The sequence below is a fragment of the Trachypithecus francoisi genome, unplaced genomic scaffold, assembly GCF_009764315.1.
Source record: "Trachypithecus francoisi isolate TF-2019V2 unplaced genomic scaffold, Tfra_2.0 Lachesis_group15, whole genome shotgun sequence".
NCBI lineage: Eukaryota > Metazoa > Chordata > Mammalia > Primates > Cercopithecidae > Trachypithecus > Trachypithecus francoisi.
Window position 1 is genome coordinate 49250998 of NW_022681460.1, and position 20504 is coordinate 49271501.

At 41.5% G+C, this 20504-nt stretch overlaps 1 protein-coding gene across 2 annotated transcripts in view; it reads right to left on the reverse strand.

Annotated features, from left to right (window-relative positions):
* The window catches only part of PREP (prolyl endopeptidase), a 140075-nt gene that overhangs the window by 105464 nt on the left and 14107 nt on the right, over positions 1-20504 (reverse strand). For both annotated transcript variants that reach the window (XM_033234727.1, XM_033234728.1), the window contains exons 3-4: positions 1655-1788; positions 395-525 (exon numbers count right to left, since the gene is read on the reverse strand). In XM_033234727.1, coding sequence (XP_033090618.1) covers positions 395-525; positions 1655-1788 — 265 coding nt within the window. The remainder of the gene's footprint in view (positions 1-394; positions 526-1654; positions 1789-20504) is intronic.

Here is a 20504-nt window from a genome sequence, read left to right on the forward strand (position 1 = left end):
CCTGTTTAATATTCATAGTTGGAGCATTCTTTGTACAGCTTAAATTTCTTATGAAAGATGACTTTTTTTTTCTAATCACAGGTATGTCTCAGGGATGTTACAGGAAATGATGATGATACTTCAAGATTCCAGAAGCCTTAAAAGCTAATTTGGGTCCAGTGTGAATTATTCTCCAGTTCTGCTTCATGCCATCAGAGTGGAAAAGAGGAATGTGACTATTCATGTATTCTAAATATACTGTGCAAAAATTAGCTTTCCTGATATTGTATGTGCATCTGTTCTACAATATGGTCCACACCCTGCCTGGTATTTCAGAGGTAAAGCAACTGCACTAACTTCAGAGCTCCAAGTGAGGGTCTTGTATGTTCCACGGGCCTCTCTGTATAGCACTTACCTCGGAGTGCCACTGTGCCATCATCAGACAGTATGTTGGGGTCCAAGAACACTCTGGCTTCACCCTCTAAGGAATCCTGTACATATAATACTCGCTGGTTCTGTAAACCTGTATTGTAAAAATAAAAATACCTGGAGAACAGAGATGGTCTTTATTTAGCTGTGGAGTTTTCTATTTGTGGAGTAAAACCAAACACACACAAGCAAAAACCAAAACAAAACCAAAACCCTACAAAGGTATAACTGTAACCTGGCCATCACAGGGACGTGGGGACATAGGTGAAAGGGCCCATCATTTCTCTCCACCTAGAGCCTGTTAACGGAACTGCTTTCCATATTCAAATCATGTACTGTATGTAATTCTGCACATTAGCTAAGTAGAGACAAATAAAGACCATTTTATGTGTTAAAATAAAAACTGATATTCAAATAAAGCAGTAACTTTTTCTTTTAAATGAAGAAGAAAACAGACTTTTCTGAAATCAAATTCTGGTTCTTTTCCTTAGCGAGGCTGCTAGGGTGGAAGGTCAGCACACTTTCTCTGTAAAGGGCAAGACTGCAAATACTTCAGGCTCTGTGAGCCATACAGTCTGTCACTATAATACTCAAGCCTGTAGCTGCAGCACATGGACAATACGAAAACCGATAAGCATGGCTGTGTCCCAATCAGACCTTATTTATGAAAACAGTAGGTGGGCAGGGTTTGGTAGGCAGACTCTACTTTGCTGATCTCTGTGTAAGAATGGCAGAAGGCTGAAGAAAGTCTAAAGTAAATGTGTGATAGTGGCTCCAAACAGATTTAATAAAAGATCAAGAAAATGTGTGTAAGTGGGTGTTAATGGGACAGGAACAAGATAAGTGAATTCACCCATTTCACCATTCTTTGATGGAAGAAATACACAGAATTAAATGTTTCCAAGTAGTATACATTAAAGATAATTAAATTTGGAGGCAAACAAACCTCCACTGCTGTCTATGAATCATCCTGTCTCACCAATTACTACCCATAAGACAACAACAATTTCCTATAATCTAGATTTCTTTATATGACCTATCTCTACTAAATTTCTTAACCATTATTTTAACAATTCGGACAATATGTAATAAATCAAAAATATTATTCTCATATTCAGACACAGAAATTAATTCCTTATAATGAATTAATCTTATACAAGGACAAGTTATCTGGAATTTGTATTTTACAATTTAAGCAAGCATTTACTTTGAAAATAAAAAGGAAATTCAGTAAAAGCAATCTCACCGTTTTCCTTTCTTGAAGTGGCAACTATACTTGGGATAATCATATAGTTCAGTCATTCTCTCTTTGTATAAACCTCTGATGGGACACTGCTCAAGAAATGGCACAGTAATCTTATTCTGGGCCTCCACAAAGGCCTGTGGAGAAATTAAAATGGACAAAGCAAGTCAAATATAAAATTTTCCATGTGAAATGTTATCCACTAACATGTATCAGAAAAAGCACACTCTGTATCTCAGCCAGTGCCTCTTCTCTCATTACCAGCCTCTCTCCTCCTTACTCTTCTTCATACCTGCCCAGCTCCTGCCAAGTGGCTGATTAATACATAGTAACAACCAGGGCTTACATGGCACTAATTCAGCTAATGTTTACAGGGCAAGTATTATCTTATTTAGAACTCACAATAATCCTATGGAGAAGGTGCTTTTATTAGGCCAACTTTACAGATGGGGAAACTGAGGTTTGGAGTGGTTAAAAAGTTGCCCGACATCATACAGCTAGGAAGTGGCAGACGGCAGAGTTGGCTCCCAGATCCACACTCCTAACACACTATACTGTAGCTCAGATCACACACCACCAATAATCTGCATTTACATAGTGCCATGGTTCCGGGCTTCTCATTCAGCAGCTGGCCATCCCAAGACAAGCTAGAGTTAAAATGAAAAAGTTAGGGATACCCAGGTGCTATTTTATCAATTTTGGTTTTGACTTGCTAAGACCGACTACCATGTTAATTTCAATCAGAGACTTTGCTAAAATTTGCAACCAAAGAACATTGAAAAAACATTGGAGGCCGGGCGCAATGGCTCATGCCTGTAATCTCAGCACTTTGGAAGGTTGAGACAGGTGGATCACTTGAGGTCAGAAGATCGAGACCACCCTGACCAGCATGGCCAAACCCCGTCTCTAGTAAAAATAAAAAATTTGTTGGGCGTGGTGGTGGATACCTGTAATTCCAGCTACTCAGGTGGCTGAGGCACAAAAATTGCTTGAATCTGGGAGGTGGAGGCTGCAGTGAGCCAAGATCGTGCCACTGCACTCCAGCCTGGGTGACACAGGGAGATTCTGTCTTAAAACACACACACACAAACAAAAAACACCAGAAACAAGTAGCATCGCAGAAGAGTATCGGCAACATGGTTTATAAGAAAGGCAAGAGATGGCAGTCAGGAAATACAGGCAGCGAAGGCAGGAAAAGGGGCTTTTACAAAAGATGACTTGTATCCAAGCACAGCCTGTTTGTAACTAACCAGTTAAAAAGTTGACAATACTATATAAAAACTTGGCCAGTAGTAATTCACATCTGACTATTAGCAAGAAATGAAACAAGAACATTGTATCAGCTTTAAATTCAATAGAAGATTTCATCAGATGTCTATAAATAAGTAAATCATCAGATAAAAACTTAAGGAAATTAAGACCATAATATATTTTGCATGGCAGGCAAAAATGCAATATTATCAGAGTCCACTTTTGGATATATCATCAAGCTCTAAGGGCCCATCCAAGCTCAAAATGGTCTTCAAATGTGCAACAATGCTTTGGGTTCCCCTACAAAAACCACCAATCCCGCTCTGGAGAACTATGATTTTGTGGTGAGACAAACTGTTCCAAAAATCATTGATTATGATGCATTTAAAAACAAGAGACAAGGGTGTAAAGTATGAATACAGTAATTAACATTTTTGCAAGAGAGCCAGTTCAAGAAAAAACTGTTACAGGTCACATTTCTGATTTCATATAAACAGAAAATAAAACTTACTGAGTCCCACAGAAATACAATTCCGACTATCACTAGGGATTGGCAGTCTTTGCCCTGGCCCGCTTTCCTGCAGCTCTGGAGATCAGAATGGTTTCTATATTTTTAAAGAGCTGGGGGGAAAAACCAACAGACTTAAGTGGCTTGCAACATTTAAAATATTTACTATGTGGCCCTTTACAGGAAGTTTGCTGACTGCACTTTCCCTCATTAAAAACATCAAGGAGGAAATTGGATTTTGTTTTTTAGTTATAAAATCAATGCCTATCTGAGAAACCACTCAGGGGAGCATTTTGGAGATCACAAAGTGTGTCCAAAAGCACTACTTCATTTTACAGTAGAAGAAAACACCATGCCTACTTCACAGATACGGAGATGGAGGCAAGTGGTATTAAAGTCCCCTGGTTAAGGTCATGCAGTGAGTTAGCAAAATTACTCAGAGACTGAAAAAGGAGGTGGAGATGAAGCAGATCCACCCAGGAAAGAAGGGAGATGCAACCTGGGCCTCCCATGATTTTCTTCTGCGTGAACTGGGCTGTGCTGGGTAGGAACATCAGGGAGCTGGAGCATCCACATGGACTAAACACAAATCTTGTGTGTGTTTACACTGATCGTGGCATTGTGGATGGATGAGTGACAAGTCCAAGCTAAAATCCCTGTCATCACGGATCTCATCTACCGGGGATACACCCACAAAAAGCTAGAGGGTTGCAGAACAGTTGGTTCTAAGGACATGTACACAGGGTAATCAGCAGAGCAATGCTGCTTGCTACCCAAAGTGTCAACTACAGATCAGTATTGGCCTGAACTGTTTGCTACCAGCCCAAAATGAGAAGAGTATGGAAAACAAGAGTGAGTGCTGAAAACCTTGATGGCAATTTGACATTACTACAGCATCTTCATTATATTTTGGAAAAACCTCAATCCGCAAATGGTTTGGAAATTTACAAACCAGCCATTCCTTGCAGATCTTGAAAATCACTGGGAAAGAAGGCACCTAATTAAGCAGGGTGGTCACAAAAGGCCTTCTGAGGAGGTTTCAAATTGAGGTCTGAGAGGGAACAATGATGCAAGGTGGGGCAGAATGTTTTGGGCAGAGGAAACATCAGGTGTGGGAGTCCTGGCTCCCACAGAGGGAATAGCTTGGCAGGTGTGAAGAAGAGTAAAGACGTGAATGAGGCTAGGAATGAGCTGAGGCCAGAGGACCAAAATGAGCTACAGCAGGCGGCACCTGGTGGGCAGACAGGACGTTTCCATCTCTCATTGAAGTGCAAATAAGCCATGATTGGGTAAAGAGATTTACATTTTTTGAAAGATTACTGTGCTTTGGATGGAGAACAGACTATAGGGGAGCAAAAGTGGAGACAGAGGCAGGACAGTTAGGAGGCTGGGACAGTGGTTTGGGTGAGAGACAAGGCTCTCTTGTCTCTCACATGTTAGTTTGCAGCACATGTTAGTTTGCATGTCTCAGCACATGTTAGTTTGCAGTTTTGGTGGCTATTTCTCAGAGGGCCTCACCAGAACGTTCTAGTCAGAGCCCTAAGAAGAATTCCACTCTGAGATCCCAACATGCTGAGGGTCTTGGTTGGCCCCTGCCCTTCCACTGAGGGATTCTCTAAGGAGAGCACCCTGAAGATATCACTTCCCTGATCCTTCTGATTTGCATCAGTTTGCACGTAGGCTCATAGTGAGTCCAAGGGTCAGAGGCTGCTCAACAGATTGCTCAGTTCATTTTCCTTGGAAAAGCAGAATTGTGTTCTCCAGCTGTTTCTCTATTTTGCTTTGCTTCTTTTACATGTCTCATAGTATAATTACAACTACTACAACAGAATTCATCTCACCCTGAAGCAGACACACTGGCTTTTCACATATAAAATTTTCATAAAACTGTTATGCCAGGCGTAAAAATGCTACCAAATAATTCTAGGATTAGTAACATCCAATTCTGTCACCTCCTACCCACCAATGTTAGCTAATTACTTTAAATAGACCATTACTTAAAGACTGCACTCTTCTAAGTCAAATATCTAGAGTTAAAACCAAAGAGTGTCCGAATTCCTACAAGTCTCAAGTTCTTTCATAACACATCTTTGTAACTCGGGCAAATCATTTTCATGAAGGTGGTAGAAAATTTCTGTGAAGAAGCTTTGTTAAATTTAGGGTTTCATAAATGCCAATAATATTTCTGATATTTTAACCAGGAAAATACCTTCTTGGTCATTTATGTATTTAACAGGTATACCATCTTGGTTGATCTAAAAATTAGAAAAAAAATTGGGAAAAAGGGAGAAAAAGAATAAAAATTAAAAAAAAAAAAAAAGGAAGAGTTCCATGGTGATAAGGAAGCAGGGTGAGGAAAACTCAAATTCCTTGTTGTTCAAGGAGTTTCAGTACCCGCACTCTCATTCTAGTACGTATTAAAATAACTGAAATATGAAAGCCCCAATGCATGCAGCTGAGCTGCTAGAGAGAGGTAACAGTTTAGATTTTAAATCCACAGATGAATCTGAACACATTTTCCTAGGAAAGAGTAGCTGCTCAAAACTAAGAAATCTTACTTATATCTCATTTGCCTTGACTATTAGAAAGCTTAAAAGCAAAGCAAAGCTTCAGTTATGCAAGATCATTAAGTTCTAGAGATCTGCTGTACAACACTGTACCTATAGTTAGCAATACTATATTGTGCACAGAAAACTCTGTTACAAGGGTAGCCGTCATGTGAAGTGTTCTTACTGCAATTAAAAAAAGAAAAAGAAAAGCTATCTGGCAAAGGGTGGCTTAATTTGGGAGCCGAGATTCCTTTGCTCCTAATGTCTTCAGAAGAATTTCTTCAAACTGCCCTCATGTACTCTATTTTAATACACAAAATACTGCAGTCCTACAAAATAAGCCAGGCACAGAAAGATGAATACCTCATGCTCTCACTTATATATTTTATTTAAATGAGTCAAACTCACAGAAGCAGTAAAATGGTATTTACCAGAGGCGGGGGTTGGGGGAGATGTTGGTAAAGGACACAGAGTTTCAGTTAGACAGGAGAAGTAAGTTCAAAGAGATCTACTGTACAACATGGTAACTACCTGAAAATTGCTAAGAGGGATTTTAAGTGTTCTCACCACAAAAAAAAAAAGGACGTGAGGTAATGCATATGGTAAATAGCTTGATTTAGCCATTTCATAATTTCTATATATATCAAAATAACATGCTGCACACCTAAATATATATAATTTTCACTTGTCAATTTAAAAAACTGACTTACGAAATACAGATATAGGCTCATTTACTGATTGCTCCATATCTGAATATATAATTCTAACTTTTCCTTTTCTAAATGGAAGTGTAAATTAAAAATACTGTTCACTTAAAAAATACTCATCTTTTTACTATTCTTACATAAATGAATAAAAGTTATACCTAGAGTTACTAAATAAATATTCATACAAAACACTAAAATGTGCACCACAGTGATTAGCAAGATGAATGAAAGACAAAGATATGTGCTAGAGGAGAACAAATAAAGAGGAAGCTACTTCCAGGACAGGGGAGGGTGGGCTGGGGCAAGTGCCGTCGGCAGGCAGGCAAGATGACCAGGGACTTCCAGGTAGAGACTGGCTCAGGCCCAGGTATCAACCTCCCCTCTTCTGAAATACCAATGAAAACTAGGAATGGTGCTATCTACATCCCACAAGCTTTGAGGAGTATCTGCTACAAATAACAAATGTAGGACTTGGTTAAGCAATTATCAGGGGCTTCTGGAGAAAGTGGCAAAAACCATAATTCCAGTTTAAGAGAAAAGTGGGGGCAGGACACTTGGATCCCCTCTCACTTTAGCAGAATTTGGAATTTGGAAATGACTCTCCAAGTACAGGGACAGCCCCATCAGAAAGCAGCCTAGAGGCGGTAGAGCTCACCCTGAGGCTGCAGGACTTAGGGCCAGGAGGGCAGGACGGTCAAGGTAGGTCATAACCAAAAGAGAATTAGATGCAGCTGCTTTTCAGGAAACATGTCCAGAAATGGAAACCATAAAAGATTAGAATAATGTACTTTCCAAGGCTAATATCTATGCCAAGGAATCTCTACCACTAAAAAAAAAAAAAAAAAAATGAGTGCTCGTAATTTTCCAGGACTTACTGAATGTTTACAAAAATTAGCAGCCCATCAGACAACAAAGGGGGAAACTTAAGCCCCAGAAAGAAAAGCTTGTTCAGGTCACAGTTTTGACCACAATGCCATTAACCTCACCCCATGAACTGCTTTCTTTTCCTGGCCCACAAGCACCCACCTGCTCATTCTCAAGCTGGAGAAATATTCTCGTTCAGTCAGTGAGAGTCCAAAATCCTTTGGGCTCAACTTTAACATAAAAAACCCAGAGTGGGCCCATCTCTTCTCCCTGGGACCACCTACTCTTGGGTAAAAAGGGCTCATAGTAAGCTTCTAGCTGCACATGACCAGCAGGCTAGGCAGGGCCTTCTAGAAGCCCAGCTAGGCCTCTTTCCACCTCTCTGCTTGTCCCCGTGTGGGTAAATCAACTCGTTCCCTCACTGGGGCCAGTTACTGTCAACTGGGGAAGAAGCAGAAATCATCACTCTGACCTGACATTCAAGCCTTGTTCTCAATACTCGTCATGACCAGGGAGCCCACTCAAAACTGAAATTTTAACCCCTTTAGGCTCTGTTCTTTGGTGTATACTCTCCTGACAAAAAAACCTGAAGAGGTGATTTGCACCTCAAATCCAAACCTAACTAAATATCTGATCATGAGGACACTAAACACACATATCCTCCCTCTCCTGAATAAGTCTGTATCAATGAGGAAATCCAAACTATAACAAGATTACTTAGAAAATACAAAAAATTAAGAAAAACAAGACTATCACACGTTAAGGCTCATAGGATGTGGCAAACACTGTTGGAGTTGACATCTGTTTCTTTCCGATGCTGTATGAAGTCCCACTTATAGTTGGGGGGAAAGGGTGTGACCACTGCTGGCCAATCAGAATGTCCCTACCCCAGACCAGGGCTGGGCAGGACCTCAAGCAGGTGAGGCTGTGGCTGATCTCAGGGCTTTCTGGCATGACTCACACATCAGGGAGCCAGCCTCTTCCAGTCCTACACTACTGAACTCAGGAGCATGCAGGAAGCAGGCTTAGGAGACTGAGTGCTCATGCTTGGTTACGCCAGGTACTGAAGGGCAGTGATCACACTGTGACTGATGAGGAACATCTGGCTGGAACGGTGAGAGTTATACCTTCAGGAAGTTTGAGGTTTACCCTCTTTCTCCATCAGATCGTATCATCTGCAATCGAGCATTCTCAGTGAGGATTCTCGGTACTGGTCGCTTGTACCTCCATCTGTCATAGAAAATGTGACAGATACCTCTGTCTGTATTCTAACTATGCTAACTCCCTTCCATGTTCTTTATATAAGTAAACCCTGTTCATTTTCATAAGCAAAGTCTTTCCATCAATTCTAACCCACAGACAATAGTCAACAAAATAGTAATAGTAGTAAACCCAGGCAAAATAATCAGAATCCTTTTTTAGGGACAGAGATGAGTATTTGAAGACAGAAGTTATCTCAACTTAAGACACTTGGGGCTACAAGGACTGTGTGCAACCCAAAGAGACAAGACCCATCTTTCTCTACCACATAGGAGCAGCTGCTGGAAAAATAAAATTATCAGAGAAAAGCAGATGACCTTAGAGAAAAAGACAGGTTCCCAAAAATACAACATGCACTCCTGGATCGGACTGTGCCTAAAGGCACTTATACCCTGAACCCCAATAACATGAGCCACTCAGCTCCTCTTTTTAAGTGAGCTGGTCTGAGTTGGGTTTCAGGTACCAGTAATCAAGTGTCCTGACTAACATAGCTTTCCTTGGAAGCCTCTGGTTTTCTGAATGAGATGGGACTGGATGACCATGAGCAGGCTGGAAAGAGGAGAGCTGACCAGAATCTTGCTCCAGGGCTGGCTGGGGATGACTGAACAAGTTCTTTACAATAAAGGCGTTTTATGAGAAAGAATGAACTTTAAGCATTAAAATAAAAAATTTAAAAATAACAAGAGAAAATAAGAAATCGATGAACTAGAAACTTTTAAGCATGAAACTTACAGACTTCCTAGATACACTTTAAAAAAGAAAAAAAAAAAGCACATTTAGCCAAAGTTCTGGCTAAACTAATCAAGCAAAGATGATGCTACAGATTCTCAAATTTAGAAATTATAAACAAATATAACCGCGGATTGGGAGAGTAAAGTCATTTTAAAAGCATATTACACACAACTTCATGCTAGTAATTTTTAAATCTCAATGAAATGAATAATTTACTAAGAAATACAAAGGACTAAAATTGATCCAAAAAGAAAGCAGAACTGAACAGAGCAATGACTGTGAAACAAAATGGGGGGAAGGAGCCCAAGAATTAATTGCAATAAAAGAACTTACTCCAGATAACTCTAAGGATGAAGTCTTTCAAATTATCAAAAACCGTAATTTCCATACTATTTAAACTGCTCAATAACAAGTGCAATGGTGAGCATTTATTAAGCACTTACTGTGTGCCTACTACTTTGCTAAATGGCTCAAAAACACTATCATTTAATTTTAACAATTATATAAGGTGGTTTTCTCCAAATTACAAGTCAGAAAAATGAGGCTAAAAAACATGACCAATGTCGGACCAGGCACGGTGGCTCACGTCTGTAATCCCAGCACTTTGGGAGGCCGAGGCAGGCAGATCACGAGATCAGGAGATCGAGACCAGCCTGGCCAACATGGTGAAACCCTGTCTCTACTAAAAATACAAAAATTAGCTGAGCGTGGTGGCACATGCCTGTAATCCCAGCTACTCAGGAGGCTGAGGCAGGAGAACTGCTTGAATCAGAGAGTCAAAGACCAGAGTGAGCCAAGATCGCGCCACTGCACTCCAGCCTGGTGACAGAGAGAAAATCCATCTCAAAGAAAGGAAAAAAAAAAAACCAACATGACCAATGTCTAATAAAATTGTGGAGCTAAGATTCAATCCTGACTTTCAACCTCTAAAGTTGCTCACTTAACAACTATACAGGCAGAGCTTCCAACATCTCTAAGGGTTCTCATTAGTTATTAGAGGGAGCAGAGTAAAAAGAAAAGTCTGAAGACATTGTCAAGATGGCCGAATAGGAACAGCTCCAGTCTCCAACTCCCGGCGCGAGCAACACAGAAGACTGGTGATTTCTGCATTTTCAACTGAGGTCCTGGGGTCATCTCACTGGGGAGTGCCGGACAATCGGTGCTGGTCAGCTGCTGCAGCCCGACCAGCGAGAGCTGAAGCAGGGCGAGGCATTGCCTTACCTGGGAAGCGCAAGGGGGAAGGGAATCCCTTTTCCTAGCCAGGGGAACTGAGACACACAACACCTGGAAAATCGGGTAATTCCCACCCCAATACTGCGCTTTAAGCAAACGGGCACACCAGGAGATTATACCCACACCTGGCCAGGAGGGTCCCACGGCCATGGAGCCTCCCTCACTGCTAGAACAGCAGTCTGCGATCTAACTGCAAGGCAGCAGCGAGGCTAGGGGAGGGGCGCCCGCCATTGCTGAGGCTTCAGTAGGTAAACAAAGCCACTGTGAAGCTCGAACTGGGTGGAGCTCAGAGCAGCTCAAGGAAACCTGCCTGTCTCTGTAGACTCCACCTCTGGGGACAGGGCACAGCTAATCAACAAAAGGGGAAGCAGCAGAGGCCTGTGCAGACGCGAACGACTCTGTCTGACAGCTTTGAAGAGAGCAGTGGATCTCCCAACACCGAGGTTGAGATCTGAGAACGGACAGACTGCCTGCTCAAGTGAGTGGGTCCCTGACCCCTGAGTAGCCTAACTGGGAGACATCCCCCACTAGGGGAGGTCTGACACCCCACACCTCACAGGGTGGAGTACACCCCTGAGAGGAAGCTTCCAAAGTAAGAATCAGACAGGTACACTCGCTGTTCAGCAATATTCTATCTTCTGCAACCTCCGCTGCTGATACCCAGGCAAACAGAGTCTGGAGTGGACCTCAAGCAATCTCCAACAGACCGACAGCTGAGGGTCCTGACTATTAGAAGGAAAACTATCAAACAGGAAGAACACCTATACCAAAACCCCATCAGTACATCACCATCATCAAAGACCAGAGGCAGATAAAACTACAAAGATGGGGAAGAAGCAGGGCAGAAAAGCTGGAAATTCAAAAAATAAGAGCACATCTCCCCCTGCAAAGGAGCGCAGCTCATCGCCAGCAACGGATCAAAGCTGGTCAGAGAATGACTTTGACGAGATGAGAGAAGAAGGCTTCAGTCCATCAAACTTCTCAGAGCAAGGAGGAATTACGTACCCAGCGCAAAGAAACTAAAAATCTTGAAAAAAGAGTGGAAAAATTGATAGCTAGAATAATTAATGCAGAGAAGGTCATAAATGAAATGACAGAGATGAAAACCATGACACGAGAAATACGTGACAAATCCACAAGCTTCAGTAACCGACTCGATCAACTGGAAGAAAGCATATCAGCGATTGAGGATCAAATGAATGAAATGAAGCGAGAAGAGAAACCAAAAGAAAAAAGAAGAAAAAGAAATGAACAAAGCCTGCAAGAAGTATGGGATTATGTAAAAAGACCAAATCTACATCTGATTGGGGTGCCTGAAAGTGAGGGGGGAAATGGAACCAACTTGGAAAACACTCTTCAAGATATCATCCAGGAGAACTTCCCCAACCTAGTAGGGCAGGCCAACATTCAAATTCAGGAAATACAGAGAATGCCACAAAGATACTCCTCAAGAAGAGCAACTCCAAGACACATAATTGTCAGATTCACCAAAGCTGAAATGAAGGAAAAAATCTTAAGGGCAGCCCGAGAGAAAGGGCGGGTTACCCACAAAGGGAAGCCCATCAGACTAACAGCAGACCTCTCGGCAGAAACTCTACAAGCCAGAAGAGAGTGTGGGGCCAATATTCAACGTTCTTAAAGAAAAGAATTTTCAACCCAGAATTTCATATCCAGCCAAACTAAGTTTCATAAGTGAAGGAGAAATAAAATCCTTTACAGATAAGCAAATGCTTAGAGTTTGTCACCACCAGGCCTGCCTTACAAGAGACCCTGAAGGAAGCCCTAAACATGGAAAGGAACAACCGGTACCAGCCATTGCAAAAACATGCCAAAATGGAAAGACCATCGAGGCTAGGAAGAAACTGCATCAACTAGCGAGCAAAATAACCAGTTAATATCATAATGGCAGGATCAAGTTCACACATAACAATATTAACCTTACATGTTAATGGACTCAATGCTCCAATTAAAAGACACAGACTGGCAAACTGGATAAAGAGTCAAGACCCATCAGTCTGCTGTATTCAGGAGACCCATCTCACATGCAGAGACATACATAGGCTCAAAATAAAGGGATGGAGGAAGATCTACCAAGAAAATGGGACAAAAAAAAAGCAGGGGTTGCAATCCTAGTCTCTGATAAAATAGACTTTAAACCATCAAAGATCAAAAGAGACAAAGAAGGCCATTACATAATGGTAAAGGGATCAATTCAACAGGAAGAGCTAACTATCCTAAATATATATGCACCCAATACAGGAGCACCCAGATTCATAAAGCAAGTCCTTAGAGACTTACAAAGAGACTTAGACTCCCATACAATAATAATGGGAGACTTCAACACTCCACTGTCAACATTAGACAGATCAACGAGACAGAAAGTTAACAAGGATATCCAGGAATTGAACTCAGCTCTGCACCAAGCGGACCTAATAGACATCTATAGAACTCTCCACCCCAAATCAACAGAATATACATTCTTCTCAGCACCACATCGCACTTATTCCAAATTGACCACATAATTGGAAGTAAAGCACTCCTCAGCAAATGTCAAAGAACAGAAATTATAACAACTGTCTCTCAGACCACAGTGCAATCAAACTACAACTCAGGACTAAGAAACTCAATCAAAACCGCTCAACTACATGGAAACTGAATAACCTGCTCCTGAATGACTACTGGGTACATAACGAAATGAAGGCAGAAATAAAGATGTTCTTTGAAACCAATGAGAACAAACATACAACATACCAGAATCTCTGGGACACATTTAAAGCAGTGTGTAGAGGGAAATTTATAGCACTAAATGCCCACAAGAGAAAGCAGGAGAGATCTAAAATTGACACTCTAACATCACAATTAAAAGAACTGGAGAAGCAAGAGCAAACACATTCAAAAGTTAGCAGAAGGCAAGAAATAACTAAGATCACAGCAGAACTGAAGGAGATAGAGACACAAAAAAACCCTCCAAAAAATCAATGAATCCAGGAGTTGGTTTTTTGAAAAAATCAAGAAAATTGACAGACTGCTAGCAAGACTAATAAAGAAGAAAAGAGAGAAGAATCAAATAGACACAATAAAAAATGATGAAGGGGATATCATCACGGACCCCACAGAAATACAAACTACCATCAGAGAGTACTATAAACACCTCTATGCAAATCAACTAGAAAATCTAGAAGAAATGGATAATTTCCTGGACACTTATACTCTTCCAAGATTAAACCAGGAAGAAGTTGAATCCCTGAATAGACCAATAACAGGCTCTGAAATTGAGGCAATAATTAATAGCCTACCAACCACAAAAAGTCCAGGACCAGATGGATTCACAGCTGAATTCTACCAGAGGTACAAGGAGGAGCTGGTACCATTCCTTCTGAAACCATTCCAATCAAATGAAAAAGAGGGAATCCTCCCTAACTCATGTTATGAGGCCAACATCATCCTGACACCAAAGCCTGGCAGAGACACAACAAAAAAAGAAAATTTTAGACCAATATCCCTGATGAACATCGATGCAAAAATCCTCAGTAAAATACTGGTAAACCGGATTCAGCAGCACATCAAAAAGCTTATCCACCATGATCAAGTGGGCTTCATCCCTGGGATGCAAGGCTGGTTCAGCATTCGCAAATCAATAAACGTAATCCAGCATATAAACAGAACCAAAGACAAGAACTACATGATTATCTCAATAGATGCAGAAAAGGCTTTTGACAAAATTCAACAGCCCTTCATGCTAAAAACGCTCAATAAATTTGGTATTGATGGAACATACCTCAAAATAATAAGAGCTATTTATGACAAACCCACAGCCAATATCATACTGAATGGGCAAAAACTGGAAGCGTTCCCTTTGAAAACTGGCACAAGACAGGGATGCCCTCTCTCACCACTCCTATTCAACATAGTGTTGGAAGTTCTGGCTAGGGCAATCAGGCAAGAGAAAGAAATCAAGGGTATCCAGTTAGGAAAAGAAGAAGTCAAATTGTCCCTGTTTGCAGATGACATGATTGTATATTTAGAAAACCCCATTGTCTCAGCCCAAAATCTCCTTAAGCTGATAAGCAACTTCAGCAAAGTCTCAGGATACAAAATTAATGTGCAAAAATCACAAGCATTCTTATACACCAGTAACAGACAAACAGAGAGCCAAATCATGAATGAACTTCCATTCACAATTGCTTCAAAGAGAATAAAATACCTAGGAATCCAACTGACAAGGGATATAAAGGACCTCTTCAAGGAGAACTACAAACCACTGCTCAGTGAAATCAAAGAGGACACAAACAAATGGAAGAACATACCATGCTCATGGATAGGAAGAATCAATATCGTGAAAATGGCCATACTGCCCAAGGTTATTTATAGATTCAATGCCATCCCCATCAAGCTACCAATGACTTTCTTCACAGAATGGAAAAAACGGCTTTAAAGTTCATATGGAACCAAAAAAGAGCCCGCATTGCCAAGACAATCCTAAGTCATAAGAACAAAGCTGGAGGCATCATGCTACCTGACTTCAAACTATACTACAAGGCTACAGTAACCAAAACAGCATGGTACTGGTACCAAAACAGAGAGATAGACCAATGGAACAGAACAGAGTCCTCAGAAATAATACCACACATCTACAGCCATCTGATCTTTGACAAACCTGAGAGAAACAAGAAATGGGGAAAGGATTCCCTATTTAATAAATGGTGCTGGGAAAATTGGCTAGCCGTAAGTAGAAAGCTGAAACTAGATCCTTTCCTTACTCCTTATACGAAAATTAATTCAAGATGGATTAGAGACTTAAATGTTAGACCTAATACCCTAAAAACTCTAGAAGAAAACCTAGGTAGTACCATTCAGGACATAGGCATGGGCAAGGACTTCATGTCTAAAACACCAAAAGCAACGGCAGCAAAAGCCAAAATTGACAAATGGGATCTAATTAAACTAAAGAGCTTCTGCACAGAAAAAGAAACTACCACCAGAGTGAACAGGCAACCTACAGAATGGGAGAAAATTTTTGCAATCTACTCATCTGACAAAGGGCTAATATCCAGAATCTACAAAGAACTCAAACAAATTTACAAGAAAAAAACAAACAACCCCATCAAAAAGTGGGCAAAGGATATGAACAGACATTTCTCAAAAGAAGACATTCATACAGCCAACAGACACATGAAAAAATGCTCATCATCACTCGCCATCAGAGAAATGCAAATCAAAACCACAATGAGATACCATCTCACACCAGCTAGAATGGCAATCATTCAAAAGTCAGGAAACAACAGGTGCTGGAGAGGATGTGGAGAAATAGGAACACTTTTACACTGTTGGTGGGATTGTAAACTAGTTCAACCATTATGGAAAACAGTATGGCGATTCCTCAAGGATCTAGAACTAGATGTACCATATGACCCAGCCATCCCACTACTGGGTATATACCCAAAGGATTATAAATCATGCTGCTATAAAGACACGTGCACACGTATGTTCATTGAGGCACTATTCACAATAGCAAAGACTTGGAATCAACCCAAATGTCCATCAGTGACAGACTGGATTAAGAAAATGTGACACATATACACCATGGAATATTATGCAGCCATAAAAAAGGATGAGTTTGCGTCCTTTGTAGGGACATAGATGCAGCTGGAAACCATCATTCTTAGCAAACTGTCACAAGAAGAGAAAACCAAACACCACATGTTCTCACTCATAGGTGGGAACTGAACAATGAGATCACTTGGACTCGGGAAGGGGAACATCACACATCGGGGCCTATCATGGGGAGGGGGGAGGGGGGAGGGATTGCATTGGGAGTTATGCCTGATATAAATGACGAATTGATGGGTGCTGACGAGTTGATGGGTGCAGCACACCAACATGGCACAAGTATACATATGTAACAAACCTGCACGTTATGCACATGTACCCTAGAACTTAAAGTATAATAAAAAAAAAAAAAAGAAAAGTCTGGAAGAAAAGACACAAGTTAGGAAGTTACTGAACATCTAGCTCAGCGGCAATGTATGTGGGACGCAGGGAGGTGCTGGCATGGACAAGAACAAGCGGAAAGTTATGAGATTTTATGGAGGTACAACTGGAGCTCCAGAGAGTCATGTATATAATGAAACGAAGAGCTGATTCAAATGGTCAGAGGATCTGGAAGAGTCCCAGAAATTTTGTCACATGCCTTGATTTCCCCCAATGAGAAAAACTGGAACCATTAACACTAATTTACAAAGATGCTATAAACAACAGTGAGGCATCTATTAGAACTTAGCTGCTTATGAAGCTCTTAAAAAAATGAAAGGTATTATAATTATTCTTTTTTTTTTTTTGAGACAGAGTCTCACTCTGTCACCCAGGCTGGAGTGCAGTGGTGTGACCTCGGCTCACTGCAAGCTCCGCCTCCCGGGTTCACGCCATTCTCCTGCCTCAGCCTCCCGAGTAGCCGGGACTACAGGCGCCCACCACCATGCCCGGCTAATTTTTTGTATTTTTTAGTAGAGAGGGGGTTTCACTGTGTTAGCCAGGATGGTCTCGATCTCCTGACCTCGTGATCCGCCCGCCTCGGCCTCCCAGAGTGCTGGGATTACAGGTGTGAGCCACTGCACCATCCTATAATTGTGCTTTAATCAAGTAATCTAAGTATTCCCTAGGGAAGTTTTCCCAAACTTTCCGGGTCTGAAGAATTACCTGAGGGTGAGGAGTGGGGCTCCTGGAGAACAGATTTATGCTGAAATCCAATGCTCCAGATTGAAGCCTGAGCATTTGTATTTTTAACAAGTGCCCTGGTCATTTTTATGGCTAAGCACTTTCTCCCCTGAACATGGCAGAAAGGGATGGTGAATTAGGCACCTAAACACGGTGGGGGAAAAAAGAAGTTAAGGCCGGGTGCAGTGGCTCATGCCTGTAATCCCAACACTTTGGGAGGCCCAGGTGGGCGGATCACTTGAGGTCAGGAGTTCGAGACCAGCGTGGCCAACATGGTGAAACCCCATCTCTGCTAAAAATACAAAAATTAGCCAGGCGTGGTGGCGGATGCCTGTAGTCCCACCTACTCATGCTATTCGGGAGGCTGAGACAAGAATTGCTTGAACTCGGGGGGTGGAGGTTGCAGTGGAGATCTGCCACTGCACTCCAGCCTGGGTGACACAGCAAACCTCCATCTCAAAAAACAAAACAAAACAAAAAAGAAGTTGAAAGAAATCAGTTATCATAGTTCTTTAGATGTTCACTTTTTAACAGCTGTTTTCCCAAAAATACCATATCTGATGCCAGCATTTTTCACTGAAAAACTTCAAATGACTGAAACCAAAGCTGAGTAACTGCTTACAGAGAAAACAGCAACATTAAATGTATACAAGTACTTGAAACAATTCATCAATGATTTAGGGTGTGCTTTTCTAAAATGGAGCTTTCCCTGAGAGCGAACCAATGGGGCGAGAGTCTTAACCTCTACAACAGGAGCGTCCAGTCTTTTGGCTTCCCTGGGCCATATTAGAAGAAGAATTGTCACAGGCCACACATAAAATGCACTAATACTAATGATACCTGATGAGCTAAAAAAAAAGAAAAAGAAAAAGAAAGAAAAAGTCGCAAAAAAAAAAAAAATCTCAGAATGTTTTAAGAGTTTACGAATTTGTGTTGGGCTGCATTCAAAGCCATCCTGGGGCACATGTGGCCAGTGGGCCGCAGGCCGGACAAGCTTGTGCTACAAGATGTGGCTTGGCCTCCTTTCTGCTCCGATCTCTAGCAGCGCAGAGATCAGGTGGTTTGCCCATTTTCAATCTCTGGTCCTCCCAAGCTACAATGCAAATTCCATGCTGGTATGGGCATCTGTCTTACTTATGACACCGCATCCCCCTTATTTAATCCAATACTCAGCACAGGGGGCACACAGATAAACTAAGGAGAGAGGAGGAAAGGTGAAGAAGTAGGAGGAAATGAAGCACATATGGAGAAAAGAGAGAGAATGAAACCTACAGGCATGTGACACTCGGAGTAGCCAGCATCCATTCTCCCTTCCTAGTGCCCTCCCTTCTAAGTGGAGCAGGTAGCTCGGCTGCCACTGCAGAAGCCAAAGAGAGTCCCTGAGGCTTCTACCAAATCTCTTCTCTTACTGCTGCAATACAGCCAAGGGGCGAGCACACAACCACAGCTTGGCCAATCAAGACTCCTTTTTTGGGATACCATCACTTGAAAAAGAGATGGCAGGCTGAATGACTGGAGATCACTGAAGCCATAGCAATGCTGGGTGAAAAGTGACATTCCTGCCCGCTCAGAGCCTGGCCCTTGGTCCATTCCAAGCTGCCTTCATATCCTTGCCATAAATGCCTATTTGCCTAACTTGCCCAGAATCAGTTTTTGCCACTTGCATCAAAAACCCTATTACAGAAAGCAAGAGAAAGGAGATGGGGAGGTGGGGGTGGGGAGAAAAGGGAATGTAGTGATTAAGAGTAGCCCAGTACCAGCAACTTCCTCATACTTTTGACAATTATCCCATCCAGAGATCAGAAGGAAGGTATTCCCTAAATACATATTTCCTTGTGAATTTATGAGAAGTATGTTTACAAACTGTAATAAAGCTAAACATTCCCACAGAAGGTAATAAGACTTTTAAGACCTTAGAAGTCTTAAAGACTGAGATGATATGTGGTAAAATAGTTACTAAACACATTTCCCATATCTACTAGAGCATGGATACATACAGCAGTAATTCTCAACCCAGGCCCATATATGGAACATGAATGAATGGGTGGAAGGCGTCTCATAGGCCAGTTTTGCCAGTGGGGTTCAAAGGTATCAATTTAAAAAGACGCTACTTTAAGGCTATTACCTTTAAGTAATCTTTGGCCTAGTTTCATCACTACACTTGAGAACAATGAAACCACACTTACAAGTCACAGTTCCAATGAAAAAACAATATTCAGAATGTATCTTTTTGTGAAAAATCTAGAATTCAAAAGGAAAATCGGCTTAGTTTTGTGGATAAAAATAAAAAGAGATAAGAGTCTTTAAAGTCAAACATTTTGACTAAGCAATTAGGAGACTAGAGTCAGAAAGTCTGTACCCCGATACATGAAAGCTGCAATGCCCAAGCAGCACCGTCTTCGTCTGACCGGAGCTTTGTTGTACATGGATTTTTACATACATTTTCTCACTTGGGTGTTATTATAACGGGGAGCTAAATGAATGAATATTACTTTAACTCTTTACAGATGAAGAAAATGAATACTAGATTAGATAGCTTGCTACAGTCATAGAACAAGAAAAGAGAAGACCAAAGACTGCAATTTGTTATCTTCTGACTTCTAGTACCATCCAGCAAATACTCCATTCCTCCACACTGCCTTGCAACAGAAGCAACATCGGAAATGCCTGCCAACTCACAGAATGAAGGAACTATCCGCGCAGATACCCCCGGTTTATTACAAAGTTTTCAAAGAACACTGTACACCAAAACCAGCCTTTTATACCTGTAATTTCTGATGATCGGCAGCTCCATCAGTAAGCTTTAACTGCTGGCTTTTGGCTTAGAGACATTTAACCAGCCCCTCATGTACTGCAATTTCCTGGGGGCAAGCTTCCACCCCAATAGCTCTCCTTTAGCCTGAAAAGGTAGTGGCCAGATGGGGAAAGGCAATCAGACAGATCAGTCCCTGCTTACCTAGCTAAGCACCAGTTCTTTGAGAAGCTGGCTCTGGATCCGGACTAGGGAAAGCACATGATCCAGGCAGACCTAGGCC